Below are 27,698 nucleotides of genomic sequence, written 5' to 3' on the forward strand. Positions count from 1 at the left end.
ATGCAGGGGTCTTATTTTATTGCCTGCACAAACAGCACTGCCTTCTCCATGGACTCTGGCCCAATGCCATCTTAAGAATACATTGTTCCTGCCATGGCCTTGCTGTCTCTAGTGGAAAGCTCTTCAGCCAGTTCCTCCAGAGATACCAAAATCATTCGGAGGGAGCCCTCTAGAATCAGGAGGCAGTGTCTTTACCACTTACAGCTGTAAGCTTCATTGTTCTCATCCTGAATGTAAATATCTCAGATCTGCCCACCTGACAGTGTGGTTTTCAAGAATCACCTGGACCGTGTTTATGAAAAATGTTTTATAATTTGTAAGTCGCCCCACCGACAGAAGTAGGCAGTGTTTCCCTTGCCCAAGGGGCTAGGAAATATTCTCTAGGCTAATCCTTCTGAAGACATCCCTTCTTTGCTAAAGTTTACAGTCTACAGCTTACAGTCAGTAGCAATAGATTGGGACTGTGGAAACAAGTATTGTCATTTAATGTCAAATGCTAAAGTTAGGGAGAGGAAAATGTATAGGGTGCTTTGAAAAGGATATTTAACCCAACCTGAGGAGTTCCTGTCATGGCTTGGTGGTTAATGAACCCGACTAGGAACCATGAGGTTGCAGGTTCGATCCCTGGCCTTGCTCAGTGGGTTAAGAATCCGGCATTGCTGTGGCTGTGGTGTAGGCTGGGAGCTATAGCTCCGGTTAGACCCCTAGCCTGGGAACCTTCATATGCCACAGGTGCGGCCCTAAAAAGACAAAAGATAAAAAAAAAGAAAAGAGTCTGGTGACTTAGCAGGTTAAAAATCCAAGTAATATCTATGAGAATGCAGGTTCGATCCCTTGCCACACTCAGTAGGTTAAGGATCAGCATTGCTGCAAAGTGCAGCACAGGTGGCAGATGTGGCTCAGATCTGGTGGTGTGGCTGTGGCTGTGGCAGCTGCAGATTCGATTTGACCCCTACCTCCAGCAACTTCCGTATGCTGCCCTAAAAGGAAAAAATAAATAAAATTAACCCTTTTAAAGTACATTTCAGTGGTTTCAGTCATCACCATTATCTAATTTCAGCACTTTTCATCACTCTAAAAAGAAAGCCCCGTACCCTGTTCTCTCTCTCCAGCCTCTGGAAACCACTCATCTTTTTTCGGTTTCTCTGGATTTTCTTATTTCTTATTCTTATTTCTATTTCTCATTTCACATACATGGAATGATGCAATGTCACTGCTCGCTTTTCAGTAGGGGAGTAACACAGATCTGCATTTACCGAGACCACGTTGGCAGAAATTACGGAGCGCAAGTCTGGCATGTTGTGATGTTCGGGGAGGACCTGACCTAGGGCAATGGGAATTCAGATAAAGAGGGAGGGACCGGTTTGAAAAACACATAGAGGCTAAAATTACTTAGAGTGAGAAATCGCAAGTGCGCCCCAGATAGCTGAAGTAGCAAACTGGATGGAAAGTGGCAGTGGCATTTGACGTAAAAATACAGCTGAGTGGGCTAAGGATCTGACATTGTCATAGCTGTGGTTTGGATTGTTGCGGTGGCACATGTTCGATCCTTGGCCTGGGAACTTCTGCATGCTTCAGGTGTGACCCCCTCAAAAAAAAAATATAGCTAGAGTTTTCATTTGGGAGGAAAAAGATGAGTTCAGGTTTGCATGTTTGGAGTTCAGCGTGAATAGTCCAGGAGGAGATGTCCAGAAATAGACTGGGTGTGCAAATTGGGAGCTTGAGTGTAAAGGTCGGTGCTGAAGTCATGCATTTGGGAGACATCAGCGCAGAGGCGGTGATTAGAGAAGAAATGTGGAAGAGCCTCCACAGTGGAGCACAAGCTGTGGGCCCGAGTGAGACCCCTGAGACCTCGAGGGATGGGAAGGAGAGCCAGCCCTGGCATGTACAGCGAAGGAAATCCACAGTGGCATAGAAGCCAAGAAAGAAGAATCACAAAGGAACAAGAAGAGGAGTTCCCTGGTGGCCTAGCAGTTAAGGACTTGGTCTTGTTCCTGCCGTGGCTTGGGTTACTGCTGTGGCTCAGGAATTTCTGCATGCCGTGGGCATGACCAAAAAGAACTAGGCTCTAATAGCTAGTCTGTTAGTTCCAGGACCACAGCTGCTTGGTCTCTGCACATCTAGTGCTAATAGGAGTCCTGAATCTTACGTAAAAGCACCAAAGGAAATAACCTGCCTGGCAGCGTGTTCAGCAGCAGGAAGAACACGTGATATAAGGACTGATTGTGTCTACTGAGCTTAATGCCATGGAATGCACTGGGATCTCCAGTGGGAACACTTCCAGCAGAAGCCAGGGAGGAAGGAGCGGGAGATAAGGAAGTAAAAGCAGCAGGTGTTGCCAGCCAAACTCCTCCAGTGTAGACCCCATAAGGGCAGGCCGGGCGTTTGCTGAAACCCCCTAGGAACTGATGGTCAGGGTTCCTCCCCATTTCCCTCATCACCTCAGGGAGAGACTTCGAATGGCAGCTCTTTTGCCTTTCAGTATATTCCATCTTTGTCTTTGGCTCCAGTGCCTGGCTATTGGCTATGGAGAAGCTTGCTTGCTTGCTTGCTTGGGGCCGCACCTGCAGCATATGGAAGTTCCCAGGCTAGGGGTCAAGTGGGAGCTGCAGCTGCCGACCTACGCCACAGCCACAGCAATGCGAGGTCCGAGCCACATCTGCAAGCTACACTACAGCTCACGGCAATGCCGGATCCTTAACCCACCAAGTGAGGCCTGGGATCGAACCTGCGTCTTCATGGATGCTAGTCAGATTCATTTCTGCTGAGCCACGACAGGAACTCCACCATGGAGAAGCTTTAAGAGAGGCAGTGGTCACACTCCAGTGTTGGGCTAGGCAGGCCTGCCCCATGTTGCAGGGCCCTGATCACCCCTGCCTTAGCCATTTCTCAGCTGCTCAGAGAAGCTGCTGTGACGTCTCACTCCCGGATGGGGGGTTTGCAGTGACAAGAGGTCTCCACGAATGTGAAGACGGGGCAGAAATGGAACAGCTTTGACAGGGGGCCGTGTGCTGTGGCCATGTTCTAGTCCTTACTTGCTGCTCCCAAGTTGAATTTAACAGGGTTCTTTGTGAGGCCACAAAGCAAATAGTACATAGGACTTTAGACTGAGCCTTGGAGACAGAAGCCTGAGTTGTTGGTTAAAGAAGAGGAGGAGAGGAGTTCCCGTCATGGTGCAGCGGAAACAAATCTGACTAGCAACCATGAGGATGTGGGTTCGATCCCTGGCCTCACTCAGTGGGTTAAGGATCTGGTGTTGCCATGAGCTGTGGTGTAAGTCGTGGTGTAAGGAGGGGAGAAAAACAGGTGACAGATCTGAGCCGCCACTGCGTCACAAGCCAGTGCCCAACATAGCTCAGGCTTTGGCTGGCTGATAGGCAAGCGGGCCTAGAGCCCATCTTCTCACAGAAAGTGAAGTCAGGGAGCTGGGGTGGGGGTGGGGTTCGCTGAGCCAGCGGGACTGAAGGGAGGGTTAAAGCCGGGACAAGCAAAAGGACAGTCCTGCTTAGAAGCCGGAAACAGTATGTCTCCCAGGGATCCAGGGTAGGAGAGGATGTGATGACCTCACAGCTCAGGGAAAGAGAATAGTGTGGTGGCACCAAGGCCAGAGTAAGTGACTACTTTGTCCCTGAAGTGGCGTAAGCAGGTGACGTTGCAGGGCTTGGCACCTGGATGCCAGGGGGAGGAAGAGAGGGAGGGCTGGTTCGAGGATAGAGGGTCTTGCTGGCCCCAGAAATGTCCCCGTGAGCCAAGGACCCCTGCTCTCTGCTGCCTCTGGAGGAAGGGGGTGGGGGTGGAGGGCGGTGTCTTCTGAGCCGGAGTAGTTCAGGGCCATTTTGAATGCAGCTATTTTGGAGAGAGCTTGTTGCTGCTTTGTGTTTACTTTCAAGTCGTGTGGGTCCGTCCTGTGAGGGCAGCAGCATTTGTTCAGTGAGCTTGTTCTGAGCCTCTCACGAGGTGAGGACTGGGAGGGAGGGCCCACACCCGGACTTGCTCCTGACGGCCCTCTGCTTGGCCGTAAGAGGAAGCGCCACAGGGGCGGAGTCAGAGTTAAGGTGAGAGAGAGATGAAGATGAGAGCTGGAGAGGTCGGAGCCGCAAGAGCCAGCCTGTCCTCAGACACACAGAATTCTGAGGTGAAAAGAATTGGGAGAACCTTCCAGACGGTGGGGAACAGTGTAGGCAAAGACAAAGGCTTCCCAAATCAATCTCGTCTGTGACGCTTTGCATGAAGATGTGTACGTGGTGGCACCAGGGACACAGAGGAGGGCGGGAGTTGGTTGGTTTGAGCCAGATCATGTGCTTTTAACATCGACAGGAGACTGGTTGTGGTTTTGTGGGCAGTGAACGTTCATGTAGGCTTGGGTGCTTGTCCTGTGCTTACGTTACTTGGCAAAGTCAGGCCTGGATCTGTGCATTCGGAGGGAAGCATGAAGGGAGGCCAGAGGCCTGCAGGTCTGTCTGCCTCCACTAGATCGTAAGCTCCAGGAGGACAGGTTCTGTTCACTGAGGTATTGCTGACACTTAAAACCATCCCTAGCACATAGGCAGCAAAGATAAATATTAATGTTTGGGGAGTTCCCGTCGTGGCTCAGTCGTTAAAGAACCTGGCTAGTAACCATGAGGTTCTGGGTTCCATCCCTGGCCTCGCTCAGTGGGTTAAGGATCTGGTGTTGCTGTGAGCTGTGGTGTAGGTTGCAGATGCAGCTCGGATCCCGCTTTGCTATGGCTGTGGTGTAGGCCAGCGGCTACGGCCCCAATTAGACCCCTAGCCTGGGAACCTCCATATGCTGTGGGTGCGGCCTTAAAGACCAAAGGACAAAAGACAAAAAAAAAAAAAAGACTTGTGTATGAAGCATGACATGAATCCTAGGGCAGCCTCAAGACCCAGCCCTAACTCGTCTCAGATGGCCATCTGAGCCCCTAGGACTGGCCACTGGGGTCAGCCTGAGCGTGTGGTGTCACCAAGGAGCAGAGGACGTGGTGCCCTGCGGCAGGGAGGGCTGGTGGTAAGCTCTGCGGCTGGCTGGTCCCCACTTCTGAGCCACACTGTCTTCTTCTTTGGGAACCCCAGAACTGCCTGATAAAGAGGGATGAGAGTGGTTACTCGGCAGTGGTAGCTGACTTCGGCCTGGCTGAGAAGATCCCTGATGGCAGGTGCGTAGCCCTCACGGGTGCTGGGGTCACAGAAGGGACTGAAGCAACTGGAAGACGCCAGCTCCCTCTTCAGAGGCCAGGACTTGGTCACAGCCCAACCTCAGCTCCCTCAATTCAGTTGGTTCAAGTGTGTGCCCATCCTTGACGGAGAGGCATTCCCAGGGGTCAGATGTCCCCGGCACCTGCCAGTGGCGAGCTCATGTCCATGTGATCTCACCCCACAGCATGGGGAGTGAGAAGCTGGCGGTGGTGGGCTCCCCCTTCTGGATGGCGCCGGAGGTGCTCCGAGATGAGCCCTACAACGAGAAGGTGAGTCTGGGGACGCCGAGGCCTGGTTCTCTGAAGAATCTGTTCTTAGTGGGAAGGGCCCTGGATCACCCTTCACCCCGGATCTACATCCTTCCTGCCAAGAACAGGGCTGGCACCTGTCAGCTGCCCAGCCAATGAACTGAATGAAACATGGACAGGAGGGCGCAGGCCTGGGCTGGGGGTGGGCAGAAACCCCCCTCACTTCATTGAGAGGGAAGCGGCGATCTCACTACCCCCAGGCGGACGTGTTCTCCTACGGTATCATCCTTTGTGAGATCATCGCCCGCATCCAGGCTGACCCCGACTATCTTCCTCGAACAGAGGTGAGCTGTAGGTGTGGGGACCAGGGCCACTGCGATGGGGCTGCTTTGGAGGCTCTGGGAGTGTTTTGATCTTGGGGTGGAGCTGCTGGCACTCAGTCTCCTTCTGTGATGTAGCTGCTTCTCTGGGGGCGGTTCCCGGCCTCTCCTGAGCAGGCCAGGATGAGGGGTCAATGACCCATCTACCCGTGTTCCGACTCCCTCCCCACCACACCCATCCACAGAACTTCGGGCTGGACTACGATGCTTTCCAGCACATGGTGGGAGACTGTCCCCCGGACTTTCTGCAGCTCACCTTCAACTGCTGTAATGTGAGTATCTGTCCTCCCTGGCTTTGGCTGGGGCTGGCTGAACTGTCTTCCCCTGGTTAGGCCTGCAGGGAGAGGCTGCTAACTAACCTCACAAGGGACCTCTTTTCCACTCAAGAGTGACAGTGTCCAGGCTCCCTCCTCTGGGCCTGCCAGACTCTGGACCAAGGAAAAGAAAATTGCTCTGTATTATCCAGTCCTTAGGCTGTAGTGTACACCTGCCACCCTTGCCTTGGATATTGATGGAGCTCTGGTCAGGTTTTAGGTGGATCCAGCTGGTCCCAAGGCCCACGAGAAAGGCTCTTGTGAGCCTTCATTTTATGTAACTCTGGGGCTGGACCTACCTGTTACGACTCAGGAGTAGCTGGGCCTTGTCCAGGTACCTTCCAGAAACACGTAAGCTGCAGAGCTCAAGAAAGAATAGAACCAACCAAGGTGGACATGCCCTCCCGGGGGGTTCCATGCCAAACGCGGGGTAGCGCATGTACAGAAAGGCTGCTGAGACAGGGGAGCATATGGGACAATAGCATCTTCCCAACCTTTACTCTGGGACTCACTCTTACGGTCTGGGACTCAGAAGAGGCCTCTGAGATGCACTTCAGAACCTTAAAGAGATGCCAGAGTCAGACTCAAATGCTATCCTTGGGATGGAAGATAGGAGAGCAGGGCTAATGGCTCATGTGGATGCCTACAGATGGACCCCAAACTTCGCCCTTCCTTTGCGGAAATTGGGAAGACGTTGGAGGAAATTCTGAGCCGCCTACAGGAGGAAGAGTTGGAAAGGGACAGGAAGCTGCAACCCGCAGCCAAGGGTAAGAAATGAGATCAGAATGTCCAACCTGACCCCAAGCGGGAGGGTATTAGGATGGGGGGGTGGCCTCCCCCTCTTGGGCTGTGATTGCAGGATCCCATGTCCAGAAGAAATGCAGAGGAGAGGAGATGACAGAGAATGTCTTGGGGCTCTGAGTCCTGTGCCTCCCTTGAGTCTGTTTTCTCATTGGTGAAACGGGGGCAGCAGTACCCACTCTGCTTTCTAGTTGGTAACACTGTGGTAGGCGGTGCTGCTTCCATTGGCTCTGACTAGTGAGAGTAACCCCTGACTTGACTCGTTATTCTCCAGGACTCTTGGAGAAAGGACCTGGGCTGAAGCGACTGAGCTTACAGGACAACAAGATCCCTCCTAAGTCCCCACGCCCACGGCGTACCATCTGGCTGTCTCGAAGCCAGTCAGACATCTTCTCCAGCAAGCCCCCACGTACAGTGAATGTCTTGGACCCCTACTACCAGCCACAACGAGGCGGTGCTGCCCGTGCCCCCAAAATCAACCCTTTCAGTGCTCGCCAGGACCTCAAAGGTGGCAAGATCAAATTCTTCGACCTGCCCAGCAAATCTGTCATCTCCCTGGTGTTTGACCTGGATGCGCCAGGGCCTGGAAGCACGCCTGTGGCCGAGTGGCAGGAGCCCCTGGCTCCACCGGCTCGCCGGTGGCGTTCTTTGCCTGGTTCGCCAGAGTTCTTGCATCAGGAGGCTTGTCCGTTTGTGGGCCGAGAAGAATCACTATCTGACGGGCCCCCCCCGCGCCTCAGTAGTCACAAGTACAGAGTAAGAGAGATCCCACCATTCCGAGCACCTGCCCTACCAGCTGCTCCAGCCCACGAGGCCATGGATTGCTCCGGACCCCAGGAAGAAAATGGCTTTGGCCCCAGGCCCCCGGGGCCCGGTCTATGTCTTGCAGGTGCCCTTGAGGAGATGGAGGTAGAAGAAAGGCCAAGAGACTTGGCCGTCTCTGGCACAGGCCTGAAAACCCAGGGAGAGCAGGATGGGTGAGAGGGGGTTAATCCCCAGCTCACCTTGGGGCTGGACCTTCAGCCGAAGCCACAGGGCCCCCTTGGTGCACAGCCTTGACTCTTCCCTGGGGCCCACAGAGCAGGCAGGCTAAGCCAAGCCAGGCTCAACTTCGGGGCTCCCGGTGCCCGTGGCTGTGTATGAGAGGTGAGGCCGCAGCGAGAGGCCTTCCTAGTTAACTAGGGCCAACAGCTGACACCAAGCCTCTGCAATCCAGCAAGGAGCTCTGGCCCCCACCTGATTCCCCCGTGCACGTCCCCAGACGGACCAGAGGACTCCTAGTTCTAGTGTGAGCTGGCAGGCAGCTACCACCCCAGGTTCTTCTCCTACCCCAGGTCTGCCTCTTGCGCTTTCCGGGGGCATATAAGCTAGTGGCTGGCATCTGGAGCTGACCAGGAGGCCACCAAGGGCATGGCGATTTCTCAGACCTGAAGCCTGGGGTGCCTCTTGCCAGGATGTCTAAGACACTTGAATAATTGCTGTTTGCACTTACTGCGCGGTCAGGCCACGTCACTACATCTCTATGCAAGGGGAGGGCGAGGCGGAGTGGTGGTCGTGGCTCTCAGCTAACTATTCAAAGATCTTTTCCAGTTGATGAATCTATTTTCATATTTATGAAGGAGTCTTAATGTCCTGCCCTGTAAGACTTTCAGCCTTGTGGCTGGGAGTGGGGCTGGTCTTGTAGGCCCGAGGGCCTGCTCTGTGTATTTGTCAACACGTCACATGCCCGGTTGGTTAAATGGTTTATACGTGGACTGAGGTCTTCCCTTTCTGCTACGGGAACAGTCTGTCCTTCTAGAGCCACAATAAGAAATAACCAAAGATGAAGCTGGTCAAATATTTTCATATCTTGTTTCTGTTGATTTTTTTTTTCTTTTTTGTAAAACTTTCCCAAGACACTTTGAGATTTAAAAATAAATAAAGTCGGTGTTACAGGTGCTGGTCAGCCTTCTTGTGTGTGCCCCTTATTCCCCAACCTCCGGTGTAAAGAGAGAGGACGAGGAGTGACGCGGCAGCGTCTGCCAGGCACTCACGGCTGAGAGAGATCCAGACCCTTCTGTTTCACCCTCAGCTTTGTTCCCGGGCCCTGAGTGCTGTGTAGAAGTTGGGTCAGCCACTGCCCCAAGCCAGCTTCATCTTCTGGTTGTGGGCTTTTGAGGAACGGGAGAACTGGCTTTTCGCCACGGTGAGGGGGACAGCCTTGCCACTCAGGTATACCTTGTTGTGGCATTCAGGTAGCCATGGTCCAGAGCGACAGGGCTGGAGTCCTTGGCCCACTCCCACATAGGCCATCACGTAGCCTGTCATGAAGGCATCAAAGCCAGCCCGATGCAGCCCATCCCCAGGCACTGGGTTAGGACTGGCTTGGCTCCCTGGTGCTTCTGGGGCGGTCACGTCAGCTGGTGCAGGCCTTGTTGCCTCAAGCTCCACGTCCAAGTCGTTTTCGTGACCTTGCTCAGAGCCAGGCTGGTTCCCAGTCTCATCCTCAGCCACCTCCGGCTCACCTTCCTCAGGCTTCAGGCCTTCCCCACGGACCTGCTTGGCGGGAGGACCACCCTCCGTTTCCCCAGGGGTCTGTCTCGCAGGCAGGCTCAACAAAGCCTTCAGCCGTTTTCCCCTACGTCTTCGTCGACGCCTCTTGTCTTCCACGACAGCCTCGTCAGTGTCAATAATAAGGTCAATATCATGGGACCGAGGACAACGTGGTCCCAGGGGGCACCAGCCGTAGGCCTGGAAGCAGGGAAAAAACCTTAGAGAGGGGTTCGAGGCATTAAACCTCCCTCCCCCCAGGAAATAGGCAGGTGCTCTCACCGAGAAGTTGTCACAGATGCTGGTGGAATGGGGACGGGAGGTTGCAGGGGCATGCAGCAGCGATAGTCAATGTGGGCCCTCATGCTAGAAGGATAGCTGCAGAACTCCAGGGTAAGGTGTGGGCTGCCAGCTGCCCTCTGCTTCCCATTTTCCCGCTCACTGCAACACACAAGAAGGTACCCGTCCCTGAGCATATAAGCTCCGTGAGAACAGGGTGTTTGTCTGCTTTGTTCACTGCTGAACCCTGAACCCTCAGCACCCAACACAGTGCCTGGCACAGGGGAGGCACTCAATCAATGTCTTAAGTGAGTGAAATAGTCAAGACAATACCAGGCCCCACCCTGTTCCCTCAACCAGTCCCTCACCATTTCCGGAAGGCATATTCTAGGTAGGAGGCCACAAAGCGGGCGTGAAACTCAGCAGCATATTTGGTGTCATAAATGCCAGCTGGGAACATTTCACACAGGTCAGCAGTGAAGGTTCCCAAGCTCTCGGGCAGGTGCGCATAGAAGTGCTGGTACAGGAACACCAGGTCTATAAGACCGTTGTGCAACACCAGGGGCCGGCGGGCCCGGATCAGCTCCAGGAACAGGGTCCTCACTGACTGGCTCTGGCTCTCATCGCCCTGGGTGGAAAGAAAGGGGTCACTGGGAAGGACAGAGTCCCCAGGGAAGCCTCTTTTGCAGGACACATACATCCCAGGCTCCCTCACTTGGAAAGTTCTCTCCTGCTGTCTAATCCAGCGCTCTTCACCAAGGTATGTTTTGTTTCCCCAGCTGTCACGACGCCCCATGTGCCTAAGAAACAGATCCTCCCCCAGGCACCCAGCCGCAAAGAGGAGTAAGAAATGAAGTCACAGAAAGGGCCGCCTCAAGGCTGGAGTCCTACCTTGTCGTTGCCCTTGTGGTAGGGGATGCCCTGGGCATACTGCCGGTTGAAGTTGAAACCATGCTGGACCAGGAACTGCACGGACTTTGGTTCTATGACATACTCCTCCATGCACAGCAGGGTCAGATTGAACACCTGGACCAGGTATGAATGGTCACCCTGGGAGAGAAGGAGGTTCTGCTACGTCAAGCCTTGGGAGGAAAAAACCTCACAGCTGATGTTCTCTAGGATCTCAACCCTCCTCCCCCAGCCACAGACCTGGGAGAGGGTGAGATCAGCCCATACCTTGTCCGGCTGGTGCTTAAAGCAAGCGAGGCCCAGGGAGAGGATGGAACGGGTCCTGGCAGCATGACACACGGCCTTGTAACGTTCCTCGATGCACCTTGGGGTTGAGGTTGGGAGTGGCTGTGGCTGGGACTTAGCCTCATGACGGACCCAAACCACCCAGGACTGTGACCTCCACTCCAGGGCTGAGCTCTGCCCCTCCTGCCAAGGCTAGGACTAAAGAGATCAGGGCTTACACTTACTGGTTCAGCAAACTCTTCCGGTCCCCAAGCCCACTCAGTTCCTAAGCGTCAGCAAAGAGAGAGCTGTGTTAGGTCCGCAGCACCAGCCCCCTCACAACCACCGGCTCTCCCAGTTCCCCAACCCTCACCGTGTCCACAGCCACAAAGCTAGCTGTCTTTATGGCCAGCAGGAGGGACGGCCACATTTCCTTGAAGTTGTCGTTTTGTACATCCACCACGGGAACCTGGATTGCCAGCTCCTCCCCAGATTTTGTGCTTTGGTGGACACCACCTGGGGGTAAGGAGGGTGACGACGCTCAGGCAGAGGGCCCATGAGAACAAACACTAAGCTAGGCCATGGCTGGGGGCAGAGGCAGGAGCAGTTTCTCTTTAGGCAAGATATGGCAGCTTTCCCCTCAAGCCTTTGTATCACTTATGCTCAATACACAGGCCTTGGGGTGCACAGTGCCCCGATTTTGGGGAAAAAAAGCCCAGGTCTTTCAGAAGATTATGAGGCTGGGAAAGTGTCTTCCTCCTCAGCATCAAAACCTGTAAAAGACTAAGGTTGGGCTCGATGATCTGTGAGGTTCCTTTTCCCCACATCCTCTACGAAATCTTTTGCAAGGATGGAGGACCTCGGCTCCTTTAATATCCTGCAAGGCTCTACAGCACCGTTCCCGGGGCACCTCATAGCCACACGCGGCAGCAGCCAGAGCGCGCGCAGAGCCTGATACATTACGCCCGCATCCGTCCCACTTCCTGCCCACAACTCCCCACCCGCCCCGCTTAACAGAGCTTCGAGCTCCGGACTGCATCTCCCGGCACGCCCCTGCACGTCCCGACTCCGCGCCAGCACGCCAGACTTCCGCAGCCAGCGTCGCGGTGCACGCCGGGACTTGTAGTCTCCTCGTGGCTGGTCCAGAAGGAAGCAGCTAGTCCTCTGAAACTTGAGGTCGGTTTCTTCGAACAGTGAACCTGAGGCCCTCCCGCCCCGCCAAACGTACAGGATTTCAAAGCTGTCCCCGGGAAGCCACTCACCGTCAGAAACGGCTGGAGCTGAGGCTGCGCCGTCGTCACTGTCGGCGGCCATGACACCGCGAGTCTCTCTTCAGTATAGTCAGTGGGTCCGCGGGACTTCCGCTTCGTCCCCCGGCTCGGCTCTCGCCGTCGGGGAGGTGGCGGCGCCTCGCCTCGCCCCCTGGGTCGCCGACAGGTCGGACTTCCGTTCAGAGCTCCCGGGGCTGGCGCGGAGCAGCGGGCCCGGCGCGCGCTGAGAGCCTATTGGCTGGCGTGTTCCCGCTGACCTCCCGGATTGGCCGGAGCCACGCCCCCTGGCGTCCAGTCGGGAGCCGGCCGCGCGAGACCGCGCGAGAGGTAATTCGCCCACAGCGCGGCGGGAATGTGGACCTGAGCGCCGCGGCGCGGGGAGGGGTGCTCCGGGACGGGGGTGCGGGGGTTCCCCCCCAGAGGAGGTGGCGCTGCCCGAGCTGAGCTTAAAGCACGCATATGAGTTATGCAGAGACAGGGGAGTGTGGAGAAAGAGCAATATTCTGGGAATGGGCAAGTTCCTGGGGAGGGTGGAGAGCGCCTTTCGTCCCAGGAAGTGAAAGAAGCGGGGAGCGGGACGGGAAATGAGGCTGCGGGAGATGAGAGCGTCCCGGTAGCAGGGACACCTTTTAAGTAACCCTGATGCGTGATAATAGGGACTTGAATTAGGACTCTAGCAGGGACAAATTGTCAGCAGTTAGGAGGTATAGTTGACCTGCAGGGGGTTTGAACACGATTCCTGCTACCGGGAGATGCTCTGCGCCTACCGGACACTAGTCCTTTCCCAGGGGCTTTGGTTCCCACCAAAGACTCTCAACTCGTTCACTTCCGTTTTTTGCTGTTTTCAGTTCATCTTCAGCCTTTCTACCGAGTGTTTTCATCTCTGTTTCGAATGGCTTGAATTTCTCCTATTCTGAAAAGAGGGAAACTTTTACCTCATCCCAAATTAATTTAACAAGTGTTTATAGTGTACAGTTTGCCTGGCACTGTGCTCAGCTCTGGGGACACAACCGTCAACAAAAGACACCCAGTCTTTGCTTTTGTCGAGTTTTACAGTTAAGTGGGGAAGGCAGGCACTGATGGAAGAATCACAAATGCTTATGAAGTTACAGTTGGTATAAGAGCAGCAGTGGAAGGTAAGGCTGGGGGAAGGGGGCTGACTTGGACATTTAAGTCAAGACCTGAAGAATGACTAAAAGTTAGGTACAGCATGGAAGAGCTAGCCAAACAGAGGGGATGGATTGGGTCAGGCCTCAATGCAGGCAGACACTTGGGGAATTGAAGCAGCTCTTTCAGGCAAACATGGCTAGCGCATAGTGAGAGGGGATGAGGCAGGTGGGGCTCGTTGGAGCCCACAAAGCTATTTTAAGGGGATTGGCTTCTAAGAGCAATGGTGTGTTGCCAGAGTCCTCCAGTGGCCTACAAGCTTCTCTGTAATGTCTCCAATTTTCTTTTTTCTTTCTTTTTTTTTGTCTTTTTAAGGCCACACCTGCGGCATATGGAAGTTCCCAGGCTAGGGGTCAAATTGGACCTGCAGCTGCCAGCCTATACCACAGCTTCAGCAGCGTGGGATCCTTAACCCACTGAGTAAGGCCGGGGATCAACCCGTGTCCTCATGGGTACTAGTCGGGTTCTTTAACCACTGAGCCATGATGGGAACTCCAGTCTCCAGTTGTCTTGACCTCTGACTTTATCTACTGCTTACTCTTTCCTTCTTCCATTCCAACCATAATGGCTTCCTCATTGTTCTCCAAACACACCAGGCACCCTTCTCAGGGCCTTTGCACTAACTGCTTCTTAGGATGCCTTTTCCACAGGTATCAATATCCCCATGACTAATTCCTTCAACTGCTTTTTTTTGTCTTTTTTGGGCTGCACTTGTGGCATGTGGAGGTTCCCAGGCTAGGGGCCTAATCGGAGCTGTAGCCCCTGGCCTATGCCCAGAGCCACAGCAACGCAGGATCTGAGCCATCTTCGAGCTACACCACGGCTCACGGCAACGCCGGATCCTTAACCCACTGGGCAAGGCCGGGGATTGAACCCACAACCTCATGGTTCCTAATAGGATTCGTTTCCGCTGAGCTACAAGGGGAACTCACCTGCTGTAAGTCGTTGGTCAAATATCATTTTAATAAGGCCCACCTTGACCACCTTCTTTAAAATTGCAACATTCCACCCCCCTTCACTGCTTTGCTTTCCCTCTGTATACTAGTATTTATCATTAATATCTTACATAATTTACTGATTGTACATTATTTATTGTCTGCCCCATTGAGAGTATATGCTCCATAAGGGCAAGAATCTTTGATGTTCTGTTTACTGAAGTATTCCAAGTACCAAGTGCTTGACACAGTAAGCACTCCATAAATATTTGTTCACTGAGTAATGGGAAGCTATTACAGGCTTCAAGTAAGAAAGTGACATAATCCTGTCTTAATAGATTGCTGTAGGAGTTCCCATCGTGGCTCAGCGGAAACAAATTGGACGAGCATCCATGAGGACACAGGTTCTACTCTGGCCTTGCTCAGTGGGTTAAGGATCCAGCATGGCTGTGGCTGTGGTGTAGGCCGGCAGCTACAACTCCGATTTTCAGCCCCTCACCTGGGCACCTCCATATGCCATGGATGTGGCCCTGAAAAGACAAAAGACCAAAAAAAAAAAAAAAAAAGATTGCTTTTGTCTTTGGAGAATAGATTGCAGCATGGATTGTCAGCAAGTGCGGGGAAGAAGGTTGGCTCTGAAGGAGAAGAGGGTGGGTCTGGTTCTGGTAGAAAGGGTTGGCGGAGCAGGACCCTGAGCTCCAAGGATTTCGGAGGAGGGAACCTGTCCTCCATATCCTGGGTACAGGACAAGGAGCGTGCAGATGGAGCCAAGTTTGTGCCTTTGTTTTCTTCTCCGAAGGAAGAAGCAACCCCTTTGGTGGAAATAAGGTGGTGAAATAAAAAGTTTAAGGAAAGGGGAGTTCCCGTCGTGGCGCAGTGGTTAACGAATCCGACTAGGAACCATGAGGTTGCGGGTTCGGTCCCTGCCCTTGCTCAGTGGGTTAACGATCCGGCGTTGCCGTGAGCTGTGGTGTAGGTTGCAGACGCGGCTCAGATCCTGCGTTGCTGTGGCTCTGGCGTAGGCCGGTGGCCACAGCTCCGATTCGACCCCTAGCCTGGGAACCTCCATATGCCGCGGGAGCGGCCCAAGAAATAGCAAAAAAAAGACAAAAAAAAAAAAAAAAAAGTTTAAGGAAAGGGTTTGAACCAGAGTCTCCACAGGGACTGCACTATGGCCAAGTGCAAGTTCTGCAGGCACATCTTTTGGGTTTGAATCAAAGAGTTGTTTAATCAGAGTTCCTGTCGTGGCTCAGTGGTTAACGAGTCCAACTAGGAACCATGAGGTTTCGGGTTCGATTCCCTGGCCTTGCTCAGTGGGTTGAGGATCTGGGGTTGCCGTGAGCTGTGGTGTAGGTCGCAGATGTGGCTCAGATCCTGCGTTGCTGTGGCTCTTGCGTAGGCCGGTGGCTACAGCTCCGATTCGATCCCAGCCCGGGAACCTCCATATGCCGCAGAAGCGGCCCTAGAAAAGGCAAAAAAAAAAAAAAAAAAAAAAAGTTGTTTAATCCCCATCCTCAGTTTCCTGAGAACTGAGGTGGAGGTGATCCTAGAACATGCCTCATGGACTTGTCGGGAGTGGAGTGAGTAATCTGTAAAGCACTTAGCTTGGGGTTTGGCGTTTATAAGCCCTAACTGGTAGCTTCTTGTAGCCAGTAGATGAAAGGCAGCCGGACAGTAAGGGAGCAGAGAAGGTCAGCCAGATGCAATTTTTTCTGTTACCGATGGATAGGCAGCTATGATTCCGCTAAATCAGAAGAAGGTTAGGAATAAAACTAGCTCATCTCCCCCGACTCTCAGCCCTGCCCAACTTGCCATCTGCTCTCAAAGAAGCAAATCTTTTCCACTTTCCTTGGTTTCTGCCTTTTTTTTTTCCTTTGTATTTTATTTTTTAAGTCGTCACAGAGGTTTCTTTTTTCAATAGAATGAAGGTTTGGACTAGACGACTCCTAAGACTGTTTCCGTGTAAACCGTGCTACGCCTTTGAGCAGATAAACCTCCTTCTTACACCTGTGCTCCCAGAAACCCCTAAAGAAGCCCTGTCCACACGCGGAGTCACAGTTCGCATCCGGGATGCACAGGTGGTCCCACCCAGGAGGCTTTGGTCTTTGACTCAGCCCGGCCCTGGCCTCTTAGCCTGTTGCTGTCTCTAGAAGACCCTCCTAATGCTGGTCCCTCTCGAGGCCACTGGCAGAAGCCCAGCCCCGCCAAGAGCAAACAAGCCCATACGCATCTGGAGAGTGTCAGAAAGACTAGGCACTATATGGGTGGAGTGGGGAGAGAGGTGGCTTTAGCCACTGCAGGGCCCCAAGATTCAGCTTCACTGTGACTGATGACTTTGGGGGGCCTTTCCTTTCTGTTCTAGTGGATCATGAAGAAGCCACGAGCGGCTGTGGGCAGCGGAGGTCGTCGCGGGAAGCAGGCATCCAGCGGGGAGGGAAGGGGAAGGTGTGTCCGCGGCAGCCGCCAGGCCAAGTCCTCTGGTGAGGAGCGCGGTGCTAGTGAGAGACTCCGAGGCTGGTTTCACCGGCCAGGAAAGGCAGATTCAGGCTGGGAAGGGAGGATGGTAGGTGTCAGGGCATTAAGGGACTAGTTAAGCATTCGATGCTGACTTTGCTGCCTGGCCTTGGGTTAACTGCTCCGAATGGCTGCTTTCTTGCAGTGACTTGGAGCCGTAGCCTGTGCGTTTCCTTTGGCACTTAGCTTTCACGGGACCAAATGAGTTTATCAGCTGGAAAGGGTTTTGTACATTCGGAAGCCCTGCCCAGGTATACATGATGGCTGGAAACTTGGGTTTTCGATATAACCCAAGACAAAGGAGCCAGCAGTACCACTCTAGGAAAACGAAGGCTAGGAACTTGGCTCAGGCTGTACATGGCTAGAAACGCCTGATCCCAAGCTCAAGCCAGGCGCTGGGGGTGCGGGAAGCTCTCCGTGGAGCAGAAGAGCCAGGCTGCAGGGCCCCAGGTCCCTGGTGCACAGCCTGTGCAGGGACCATCCCTGAGTGTCTCGAGGTCCCAGCAGGCCTGGCCAGGCAGCAGGAGGAGGTGGTATCGCAGGCCTCTGTCTCCCTGTACCATCTATTCAGAGATGTGGCAGAGGTCACAGCCTTCCGGAAGAGCCTGCTGAGCTGGTATGACCGAGAGAAACGGGACCTGCCCTGGAGAAGGCTGGTAGGTGGGCAAGGGATGGGGCTGGGGGGAAGGGAGAGGCTGGTGCCCAGCCCCCGCCACACTAACTGCCCATCGGGGACTGTGTTGGCAGGCGGAGAGTGAGGTGGACCCCGACAGGCGGGCGTACGCTGGTGAGGGCCTCTCCTGAGAGCGGGGCTGCTTTGCCTGGGTGCCCTCACGCGTGGGGGCGGGGGGCGGGGGGCGGGCAGGTCAGCAGCGTCCTCAGGCCAGCCCCTCTCCCCCAGTGTGGGTGTCAGAGGTCATGCTGCAGCAGACCCAGGTGGCCACGGTGATCAACTACTACACCCGGTGGATGCAGGTGACTTCCGGGCACGAAGGGGGGGTCATGGCCCGGACCCCAGGTGACCCCTCGGGGCGGGGGCAGAGCAGGCACCCTTCACCTCCTTCACCTTTGGCCTCATCTCTTCTTGGCTGCCTTCGGGCTGCAGACGTGGCCGACCCTGCGGGACCTGGCCAGCGCTTCCCTGGAGGTGAGAGCCACCCTCGGGCGGGGGCAGTGGGAACTCCTGAGGACCGACCTCTGAGCGCTCTGACCTCTGACCCCACCTGCAGGAGGTCAACCAGCTCTGGGCTGGCCTGGGCTATTACTCTCGAGGCCGCTGGCTACAGACAGGCGCCCGGAAGGTAAAGCGGGGGTAGCTGGGGGCGTGGGAGCCCCGGGACCTCGGGTGTCTGTCTCACGACCTTGAGCCTTCCCACCCCAATCAGGTGGTCGAGGAGCTAGGAGGCCACATGCCACGAACAGCAGAGACCCTGCAGCGGCTCCTGCCTGGCGTGGGGCGGTACACAGCCGGGGCCATTGCTTCCATTGCCTTTGGCCAGGTAAGCCCACAGCCCACCCCGCCCTGTGCGTGACCGCCTTATGTCTTCCCGGGCCAGGCTGACTCCTGGACTCCTTTATGCCAGGCAGCTGGTGTGGTGGACGGGAATGTAGTTCGGGTGCTGTGCCGCGTCCGAGCCATAGGTGCTGACCCCCGCAGCACCCTCGTCTCCCAGCAGCTCTGGTAGGATACTGGGGAGCTGAGGGCTTGGGGAAAGGGTGTCGCCAAGGGTCTTTGGCTCACAGCAATGCTCCCTTCTCGTAGGAGCCTAGCCCAGCAGCTGGTGGACCCAGCCCGGCCAGGGGACTTTAACCAGGCAGCCATGGAGCTAGGGGCCACGGTGTGCACCCCCCAGCACCCACTCTGCAGCCAGTGCCCTGTGCAGAGCCTCTGCCGGGCGCACCAGAGGGTGAGCCATCTGGGGCAGGGGCAGTAAGGGGTCCTAGGGGGTGCCCTCTGCCCCATGAAATCCTGTCCTGTCTATGCCTCTCAGGTGGAGCGGGAGCAGCTTTCAGCCTCCCAGAGCTTACCGGGCACTTGTGACATAGAGGCGTGTGGTGAGTGCCAGCCCCAGCCCCTTCCCCACATTGTCAAGGAGCTGCCTGTGGCAGCCTCATTCCATTTCATCCTACAGCCTGAGTAGGATTCTGCAGAGCTGGGCCAAGGCCTGCTTTCTGGGCTCGACGCCTGAGCCCACGTGGCCTGAGCAGGGCTCCTGGATCTCTGTCCCCAGCTCCCAACACCGGACAGTGCCAGCTCTGCGCACCTCCCACGGAGCCCTGGGACAAGACCCTGGGAGTGGCCAACTTTCCCAGAAAGGCCAATCGCAAGCCCCCCAGGGAAGAGAGCTCTGCCATCTGTGTTTTGGAGCAGCCCAGGGCCTTTGGAGGTGCCCGACTTCTGCTGGTACAGAGGCCCAACTCAGGTACCGGGGTCCTGGGAGTGCAGGGGGGGCGGCATGAGCAACAAGGAAGAAATGGCGGAGCCAGCGACGAAGGCCGACCCCCAGCTGCCCTCCCTCTCAGGTCTGCTGGCAGGACTGTGGGAGTTCCCGTCCGTGGCCGCAGAACCCTCGGAGCAGCTCCAGTGCACGGCTCTGCTGCAGGAACTGCAGAATTGGGTCGGACCCCTCCCGGCCACCCGCCTCCAGCACCTGGGGGAGGTGAGCGAGCAGAAGAATGGCCGGGAATGGTGGCTCCCGTGGCCCTGGCCACAGGTTGTTTCAGCCCCTCGGCCCCCCCTCCCCGCAGGTGGTCCACAGCTTCTCTCACATCAAGCTGACTTACCACGTGTACGGCCTGGCCCTGGACGAACAGACCCCGGTGACGGTCCTACCCGCTGACGCTCGCTGGCTCACCCGGGAGGAGTTTCACGCCGCAGCGGTCTCCACAGCCATGAAAAAGGCACTGTCCTTTCATCTTTGTTGTATTTTTTGTGTTTCTTATATATTTCAAGTGAACCTATTACTATGTAAACAAACAAACAAGCAGTAAGTGCTGGGGCATGAAATTGGGGGCAGAACACAGGAGTCTGGCACCCTGGGGACGGTGCCAGCCCTGCCCTTTCCTCTCTCCTGTCCAGGTGTTCCGTGTGTATGAGGGCCAACGGCCAGGGACCTGCAAGGTGAGTCTCTTGGCCCTCACCCAGCCACAAATCCACAGATTTTCAGCGAGTTAATTGACACGCATTTGGGTGAACAGTCTCTCTGACAGGTTCTCTGGGGCAAGAGGAATAGTTGTTCCTTTTACGGCTGCACCCATGGTATATAGAAGTTCCCAGGCTAGGGATTGAATCAGAGCTACAGCTGCCAGCCTGCACGACAGCCACAGCCACAGCAGATCCGAGCCATGTCTGTGACCTACACTACAGCTCATGGCAACACTGGATCCTTAACCCACTGAGCGAGGCCAGGGATTGAACCCGCATCCTCATGGATCCTAGTTGGGTTCGTGAACCGCAGAGCCCGAAGGGAACTCCCGAGAGGAATAGTTCTTGACCTGGAGACCTTCCAATCTGGGTCCAGGGTAGAGAGGGGACCAGAGCAAGTGTCAGAGACAGTGGTGTCACAGGTGTGTGGGATTTATGTGCTGGATTTTGTGAGATGCGAGGTGGGAGCTCTGGTTTCAATCTCAGAGGCAAGAGTCAGGAGTAGCTGCTCTGCTCGGAAGAATTGGCTGGTCACCTGGGTCCTAGAGACGAATGATTTCCTCCAGGTTTGGCAGGGGAATCAGCAGTAAGGGCCCGAGAGTGGTGTGAGCAAAGGTGGGGCACGGTGCAGTCTGCAGCACCTGCGGAGCTGTGAGCATTTGCTTTCGCTGGGGCTGTCAGCAGGGCCTGCCCAGGCCCGTCAGAGCTGTGAACGCCAGGCCACTGAAGCATTTTAGGGGAGAGGAGTCAGATTTGCATTTTAGGAAGACTATAAGGCTGTCTTCTAGAGAGTTGATCGAGGAGGTAGGTATTGGAAACGGGCTACAATACTCAGGCTAGAACCCGAGCTAGATCAGTGTAGGGTAGGGGGCAGAAGACGACGCTCTGCTGCCCCCTCGGTACCTCCTTCGTTCGGCTTCTGCACAGGCTTCCAAAAAATCCCAGGTGTCCACCCTGTCCAGACGGAAAAAGCCCAGCCCAGGCCAGCAAGTCCTGGATAATTTCCTGCGGCCCCCCATCCCCGCTGATGCACCCAGCCTCGACAGTACAGCCCAGTGATGCCTCTGTTAGTTCTCATCCCCTGAGAATCTTGTTTAATAAAGTGCTTATTTTTGTAATCATCTTGGAGACCTTCCACCCTCGCCGTAGCCCCTCCCGCCTCACCTCTGAGGGACCCAGAATGCGGTCCAGTCTGCTTGGTCCTGACTCCCACTGCTGAGCTCCTAGGCAGCCCCGGGCAGATGGAGGAGGCAGGTGTCCCGCCCTGAGTGATCTGTCCTCCCTCAACCCCGGTACAAGGCAGCTGCAGGGAGCTCCTGCCAGGGGCTGACATCCAGCGCTCTGCCCAGGCCTCCGGTCAGCTCTGATTGGAGCTGCGGATTGCGAGTGTTTGGGCTCAGCCCCTCCTACCCGCAGTGGCTGCTCCCTAGGGAGAGGGGACGCACAGAGGAGGATTTGTTTTGTCTTAGACTCCTACCTCAATACATCATTTTAGGGATACATTACATAGGCAGTGAAACAACACAGAAAAACCAAGCATTTTTAATTACAACATCAGGGCCGTGGTCGAAATGGGATCAGAGGAGCACACAATACAGAGAAGGTTTCATAAGTATTGGTTATGTTCTATTTCCTAATTGTGTAATTCCCTTATTCCTGACATTTTGCATATATTAGATACAATGTGAGAAACATTTCATAGTTAAAAAAAAAAATCCCACCTCTTTGGACCTCACTGAGAGATCCAGCTACTGGCAGGTACCCGTGAGATGGAGGCTGCACCTGGCCCTAAAGACAAAACATCTCACTCCAGGTCTTCTCAGCTGCAGGCCCTGCGCTGGCCTTCCCAGGGTCCAGGACAAGCGGCTGCACCCAGCTTCTGCCCTTCTCAGGCTTCGCAGACCCTGGCAGCGTGCTCCTGCACAGACTGCCACAGGGCCCGGATGTTGCCCTGGCCAAAGCCTGTGGCCCCTTGCCTCTGAATCAGCTCCAGGAAGAAAGTGTCCTCTGCAAAAAGGGACTTGGTGAAGACCTGAAGCAGAAACTTGCCTTCATCTCCATCCAGCAGGACCCCGTGTCGGGCCAGCAGGCGAGGCTCGTGCCCTGCAGCCAGGATCTGCTTCTCCTTGCCCGGCTGCTGGTAGTAGGCCTCAGGAGGCGTCAGGAGCTGACCCCCGGCCCCTGCTACCCGCTCAGTGGCTTCCATGATGTTGGGCGTGTACAGCCCCACGTGCTGCAGTCCAGGTCCCCCATTCTGGGCTAGGAACTGCTCCACTTGGTCCCGACCACGGAGAGACCCAGGCAGGGACTCTGCCAGCACTAGGGTTGGGACGGCACTGCCAGTCGGAGCCTGCAGGGCGGTGAGCCTCAGACCACCGCGCCCAGACCCTGCTGCCACCTCCAGGCCCAGCTCTGGATCCTCACCTGGGCTCAGCGGCAGGTGGTGAAATCCTAGACAGTCGTGGAACCAGCGCATTATTTTGGGGGAGCTGCTGCGAGGGCAGGCCAAGGTCAGGTGGTCCACGTGGGTGACCCAGCCCGGGCCGGGTACAGAGGACACGGGCCGAAAGCCGGGGAGAAAGGGCCCGCAGAAGCCGGGGCGCTCCAGCAGCGTCAGGCTGAGGTTGCCGGCGGGCGAGCCGACCACGGCGTAGGTGGCGGCGCCCTGTGCATCCTGCACGGTCACCGGAGGCACCTGCACGTTGCAGCCCAGCGCGGCTAGCGCCCGAGCTGCAGCGCCCACGTCAGCCACGTCGAAGCACAGGTTGGTCGCACCGGGCACCGCGTGATGCGGGTCCAGGCTGTACAGCGGCTCCCCAGGCCCGGCGCCCTCGTTCACCAAAAAGACCGCGTCGCCGCTGCGCAGGGCCAGCTGCCGCCAGCCATCGGCTTCCCTCACCGCCAGGGGCCGGAAACCGAAGAAGCGCTGCAGATCCCGGGCGAGGGGCTGCCCCGCGGGCACGTGGAAGGCGACATGGCACAGACGGCGGACAGGCGCGGCCATGGCGGTCCGGTCGGCGTCCCTCCTGTCCTTCCCCTGGGGTCGCTCACGGGTCGTGGACTCCGCGATCCTCAGGTCCCCGGCTTGTCGTCGGAAGCCGGTGGGAGTCCGCTTTTGCTCGCAGAGTGCGTGCCTCGGTCTTTTTCCGGGAGAAGCCGCAGACAGACCCCTTGGGGCTCGCAGTTCCCCCTGTTGTGCCCCCCTCACTGGAGCTGCCTGGGGACCACCAGGGGGACCTGAGAACCACGCGGAGCAAGGGCTGGGACCCAGCAGGAGCGAGGGAGGGCGGAGCCAGTGACTCCGCCCTCCGCCCGCCCAGACTCCTGTCCCCGGCGAGGGGAGAAGGACTGCCCCTTCCCACGGCCTCTGGGCCGCAGCCTTGGGCCCTGACCTTCCCATGGCCTCTGGCTGAGCCACACTCTTGGCCCCTGAGCCACCCTTCCCCGGACCCTGGAGATCACAATAGCTGCCTTCACTGGGTGCCAGGCAGCGGGCTCCCACTTAGAGCGAAGGTTTCAGCCCTGGTTGGGAGAAGAGCCCACATTCTTCCCCTGTAAGCACGAATTCCTTAGCAATTTCATGTTTGAGCTTAAATTTTTTGGAGAATTTGCTTTTAAGTCCTAATGTCCTTTCCAACGTAAAAAATATTAAAATGTTTTGTTACAGATTTTCATTCCTTCCTATAATGGTCCAGAGAAATCGATGTTTATAGGAAGATGGGCCATTTATACAGCTACGACATGCTTCTCACCTTTCTCTTGGGAAGTCTCTCAGCTGCATTTTTCTCTTTCCTCAACCCCATTCTCCGTTTAACATCTTTTACCTCTTGTCCCAACAAGATTGGGAGAAAGAGGTGGTCGCTCGGGATCTGAACGGAGTAACTGCATGGGTGACCTTTCTCAGCCCCGACCCTATCAGGACTTAGAACAAGCCCTTCTTGGAGTTCCTGTTGTGGGGCAGCGGAAACGAATCCGGCTAGAATCCATGAAGTTTCCATCCCCGAGTTCCCGTCCTGGCGCAGTGGTTAACGAATCCGACTAGGAACGAGGATTCGGGTTCGATCCCTGGCCTTGCTCAGTGGGTTCAGGATCTGGCATTGCTGTGAGCTGGGGTGTAGGCTGCAGAAGCAGCTCAGATCCCGCGTTGCTGTGACTGTGGTGTAGGCTGGCAGCTACAGCTCCGATTAGACGCCTCACCTGGGAACCTCCATATGCCGCGAGAGCAGCGCTAGAAAAGGCAAAAAGACAAAAACAAACAAACAAACAAACAAACAAAAAAAACCACGACACCCAAGCCCTCCTTGCTCTTTGCAGCTTCCTGACTGTGTACCAGGCAGACACACTTTGCAGATCACCGGATGAGGAAGTTAGGAGCCTTCTGGAAAATCACCTGGTAGCACCTCAAGGATTTGGAAGGGCATTCCTGGAAGGGCATGTAGCATAAACAAAAGCTCAGCGAGGAATGTGAGCCAAACCCTCAGAGGCGCAACGGAGCATAAGGTTGGGGAGGCGGTAGGGACGGATGCAAAGGCACTGCAAATGAAAGTCCTCTGTCAGGCAGCCTGGGGTGATAACGACTGTTGAGTTTCACTGGCCAGAGGGGAAAAGGATGTGATGAGGGGACAGGGCTTAGAAGAAAAGACTCAGTACTCAGAAGCTGGTCAGTGAAAGACGCTTGGTGCTGCTCCACAGACCAGTGAATCCGAGAACATGGGCTCCAAAAGCCAGACAGACCTGAGTTTAAAATCCACTTCCAACACTTCCTAGCTGTATGACTTTGGGTAAGTTGCTTAACGTCTCTGAGCTTCAGTTTCTTCTGTTAAAAAAATGGGAATAATAATGGTACCTACTTCATAGGGTTGCTGTGATTAAATGAAATTGTGGTGCAGTCCGGAAAGAGATCCAGGTTTTAGCCTATGAACCTGGGCCTGCTGGTGGGGTCGGGGCATACAAAGGGCTGCGTCTCCCTAGGCCTGAGCCCTGGGAGGGGATTCTAAGAGAAGGGGCCCTGGGAATAGGGCTCTGAGAGGATTGGTTCAGAACAGGCTATGCTCAGAATTCCCTGGCTCAGTGGGTTGAGGATCTGGTTTTGTTACTGCTACGTTTCAGCTGTGGCTCGAGTTCAGTCCCTGGCCCTGGTAACTTCCGCATGCCGCAGGTGCCGCCAAAGAAAAGAAAAGGAAAAAAAGGTCTATGTTCTGCCCCAGTTATCATGATGAGGGCCCCAAAGGAGACGCGCTAGTGCTTCTAGGCCTTCGGTCCAGGAGAAGGAATTTCTACTCAAGGGCTCTGGGTACCGACAGAAGGAACAGACACAGCCCTCTGCACAGCACTTCCTACCTGGAGAGGATGGGTTTCTGGAGGCTGTGGCTGCTGTCTGAAAGAAAATGCTGATCTTGGCAGAGGCGTGTTGCCCTGCCAGGGCGTGGCTTTGGCCCAGGGCACACACTGGGCTCTCAAGAGGCTAGCTGGTAATAGAGGTCAACTAATTAAACCCCTAGCTTGGGAGCTTCTTGGGGAAGAGGTGTGTTTGCATTTCCAGAGCCCTAGAGCGGGGCCTCTGCAGGTGCTCTGAGGACCTGCTGATATCCCCCTCTCCGTGCCTGTCACTGTGAAGGAAGAAGAGTGCCACTTGGGTAAGACTAACAGGGCTTGGAGTTCCCATCGTGGCTCAGTGGTTAATGAATCCGACTAGAAACTATGAGGTCGAGGGTTCGATCCCTGGCCTCGCTCAGTGGGTTAAGGATCCAGCATTGACGTGAGCTGTGGTGTAGGCTGCAGACGCGGCTCAGATCCTGCATTGCTGTGTGGCTCTGGCGCAGGCCGGCGGCTACAACTCCGATTAGACTCCTAGCCTGGGAACCTCCATGTGCTGCAGGTGTGGCCCTAAAAAGCAAAAAAAAAAAAAAAAAAAAAAAAAGACTAACAGGACTCTGAGTCCCACCGACACTCATGTCCTCAGTGAGCTTTTGCTGTACTGATTTTGCTCTCTCTCCTGTGAATCTTCACTTGCTCGCCTTTAAGGAACATCCTCAGGTTTTTTTCATATTAAAAACAAAACCAAAAAGCTCTCCCTCTACACTGTTTATTTTTCCTTCTTTCTTTCTTTCTTTTTTTTTTTTTGCCATTTCTTGGGCCGCTCTTGTGCATATGGAGGTTCCCAGGCCAGGGGTCTGGCCTACACCACGGCCACAGCAACGCAGGATCTGAGCCACGTCTGCGACCTACATCACAGCTCACGGCCACGCCGGATCCTTAACCCACTGAGCGAGGCCAGGGGTTGAACCCACAACCTCATGGTTCCCAGTCGGATTCGTTAACCACTGCGCCACGACGGGAACTCCCTAGCCTATTCATTTCTACAACTATTTTTATATAATTCCCCTACCCTTCACAGCCAAACTTCTAAAAACAAGTTTTTAAAAATTGAAGTGTTGTTGATTTACAATATTGTGCTCATTTCAGGCATACACCAGTTATTGTTATCTATAAATTTTTTTTCAGATTATTTTCCATTATAAGTTATTATAAGATACTGAATATATTTCTCTGTGCTCTATGGTAAATCCCTGTTGCTTATTTATTTTTTGCATAGTATTTTGTATCTATTAATCCAACACTTCTAACTTATTCCTCCCCTCATCCTTTGGTATCCATAATTTTCTTTTTTGGGGGCTGGACCTGCAGCATATGGAAGTTCACAGGCTAGGGGTCGAATTGGAGCTATAGCTGCTGGCCTACACCACAGCCACAGCAACCCCAGAGCCGAGCCACGTCTGAGATTTATACCACAGCTCATGGGAACGCTGGATCCCTAACCCACTGACTAAGGCCGGGGATTGAACCTGTGTCCTCACGGATACTAGTCTGGTTCATTAACCACTGAGCCATGACAGGAACTCCCTTCACTAAGTTCTGGCTGTACTTTAAAGATAAAAAACTCCCCTGGCTAATCAGGCCCTGACAACCTTTCCAACTGTTGTTGTTCAAACTGTAATTTATTTCTTGAATGTTTTACACTCTCCCCACCCAGAATTTTTGTCTTTGCTGTTCTTCCTGCCGAGAGTACTCTTCCCTCCTGCCTTGGCCTGGCTAACACCTTCTCAATCCGTAGGTCTTGGCATACATTAACTCATCCGAGGCTGCCTTTGAAGACCCTCGAGACTTATATGGGGTGCCTAACACAAGGGTTGGCACATATTGTGAGCTCACAAATACTAATAAACTGATGAAGGCCTCAAGGGACAGGTGTGTGATTACATTACTGCAGTTTTTCCAATGACCTCTAGGTGTCACCCTTGCCCTCAGTTTAACTGCGCTTTGGCTGGGCAACTAGAAGGAAGGGCTGAGTTGATGCCCAGCCTGGTCTACCCATGCAGCAAACGCGGAAGGGTTAGAGGAAGCCCAGCTGCTTCTGCTGCTATTGTCACTGAATCTGGAGCCTGGCCATTTCTTTTCTCTCTGATCATTCTTTCAGAGCTCCTAGGGGTGTGCGTAGGCAGCAAGAGGCAGGTGTGGGTGGAAGGGGTTGAGGAAGAGGGTCTGGGTGGGGGATCCACGTAGCATTGACAGCCTATCCACACAAGGGTGGGCTCTGCCCCCTTGAACTAGATATAGGCATAGCCGGGGAATGCCAGGGATGCCCCTTCATAGGCTGTCATCCTGACACCAGGCTGTGTATCCAATGAGGAGCCAGCTCTGTTTTCCCTGAGTCCACGATGAACTCATCCAGGTCTTATCTGATTG

At 54.8% G+C, this 27,698-nt stretch overlaps 4 protein-coding genes across 14 annotated transcripts in view; 2 read left to right on the forward strand and 2 right to left on the reverse strand.

The window, feature by feature from the left end:
- The window catches only part of TESK2 (testis-specific kinase 2), a 125,827-nt gene extending 116,943 nt beyond the window's left edge, over nucleotides 1–8,884 (forward strand). For all 6 annotated transcript variants that reach the window (XM_005665476.3, XM_021096752.1, XM_005665477.3 and 3 more), the window contains 6 exons: nucleotides 5,074–5,156; nucleotides 5,381–5,465; nucleotides 5,705–5,788; nucleotides 6,010–6,096; nucleotides 6,788–6,905; nucleotides 7,214–8,884. In XM_005665476.3, coding sequence (XP_005665533.1) covers nucleotides 5,074–5,156; nucleotides 5,381–5,465; nucleotides 5,705–5,788; nucleotides 6,010–6,096; nucleotides 6,788–6,905; nucleotides 7,214–7,920 — 1,164 coding nt within the window. In that variant the 3' untranslated portion in view covers nucleotides 7,921–8,884. The remainder of the gene's footprint in view (nucleotides 1–5,073; nucleotides 5,157–5,380; nucleotides 5,466–5,704; nucleotides 5,789–6,009; nucleotides 6,097–6,787; nucleotides 6,906–7,213) is intronic.
- On the reverse strand, nucleotides 8,802–12,452 carry TOE1 (target of EGR1, member 1 (nuclear)). Its single transcript, XM_003128045.4, is given in 9 exon segments — nucleotides 8,802–9,669; nucleotides 9,751–9,800; nucleotides 9,803–9,909; nucleotides 10,116–10,375; nucleotides 10,639–10,797; nucleotides 10,924–11,020; nucleotides 11,166–11,206; nucleotides 11,294–11,436; nucleotides 12,183–12,452. Coding segments are annotated over 9 exon segments (1,530 nt in total). The 5' UTR covers nucleotides 12,235–12,452; the 3' UTR covers nucleotides 8,802–9,048.
- On the forward strand, nucleotides 11,735–21,073 carry MUTYH (mutY DNA glycosylase). Of its 6 annotated transcripts, none has more exons than XM_021096747.1 (17): nucleotides 12,432–12,518; nucleotides 16,215–16,371; nucleotides 16,656–16,773; nucleotides 17,315–17,463; nucleotides 17,555–17,594; nucleotides 17,709–17,782; nucleotides 17,913–17,954; nucleotides 18,037–18,108; nucleotides 18,193–18,306; nucleotides 18,391–18,488; nucleotides 18,570–18,714; nucleotides 18,799–18,862; nucleotides 19,039–19,230; nucleotides 19,331–19,467; nucleotides 19,556–19,708; nucleotides 19,887–19,928; nucleotides 20,880–21,073. In XM_021096747.1, exons 2-17 carry the CDS (start codon nucleotides 16,216–16,218, stop codon nucleotides 21,009–21,011), a joined length of 1,728 nt encoding a protein of 575 aa, XP_020952406.1. In that variant the 5' UTR covers nucleotides 12,432–12,518; nucleotide 16,215; the 3' UTR covers nucleotides 21,012–21,073. The 6 variants fall into 6 exon arrangements, with proteins under 6 accessions (XP_020952407.1, XP_020952406.1, XP_020952410.1 ...); XM_021096745.1 differs by having other exon boundaries at nucleotides 12,512–13,327; XM_021096748.1 differs by lacking the exon at nucleotides 16,215–16,371 and having other exon boundaries at nucleotides 11,735–12,518.
- On the reverse strand, nucleotides 21,472–23,933 carry HPDL (4-hydroxyphenylpyruvate dioxygenase like). Its single transcript, XM_003128048.4, has one exon. The coding sequence runs from the start codon at nucleotides 23,350–23,352 to the stop codon at nucleotides 21,841–21,843; it is 1,512 nt and encodes a 503-aa protein (XP_003128096.3). The 5' UTR covers nucleotides 23,353–23,933; the 3' UTR covers nucleotides 21,472–21,840.

The sequence above is a fragment of the Sus scrofa genome, chromosome 6 (assembly GCF_000003025.6).
Source record: "Sus scrofa isolate TJ Tabasco breed Duroc chromosome 6, Sscrofa11.1, whole genome shotgun sequence".
In the NCBI taxonomy this organism is placed as follows: domain Eukaryota; kingdom Metazoa; phylum Chordata; class Mammalia; order Artiodactyla; family Suidae; genus Sus; species Sus scrofa.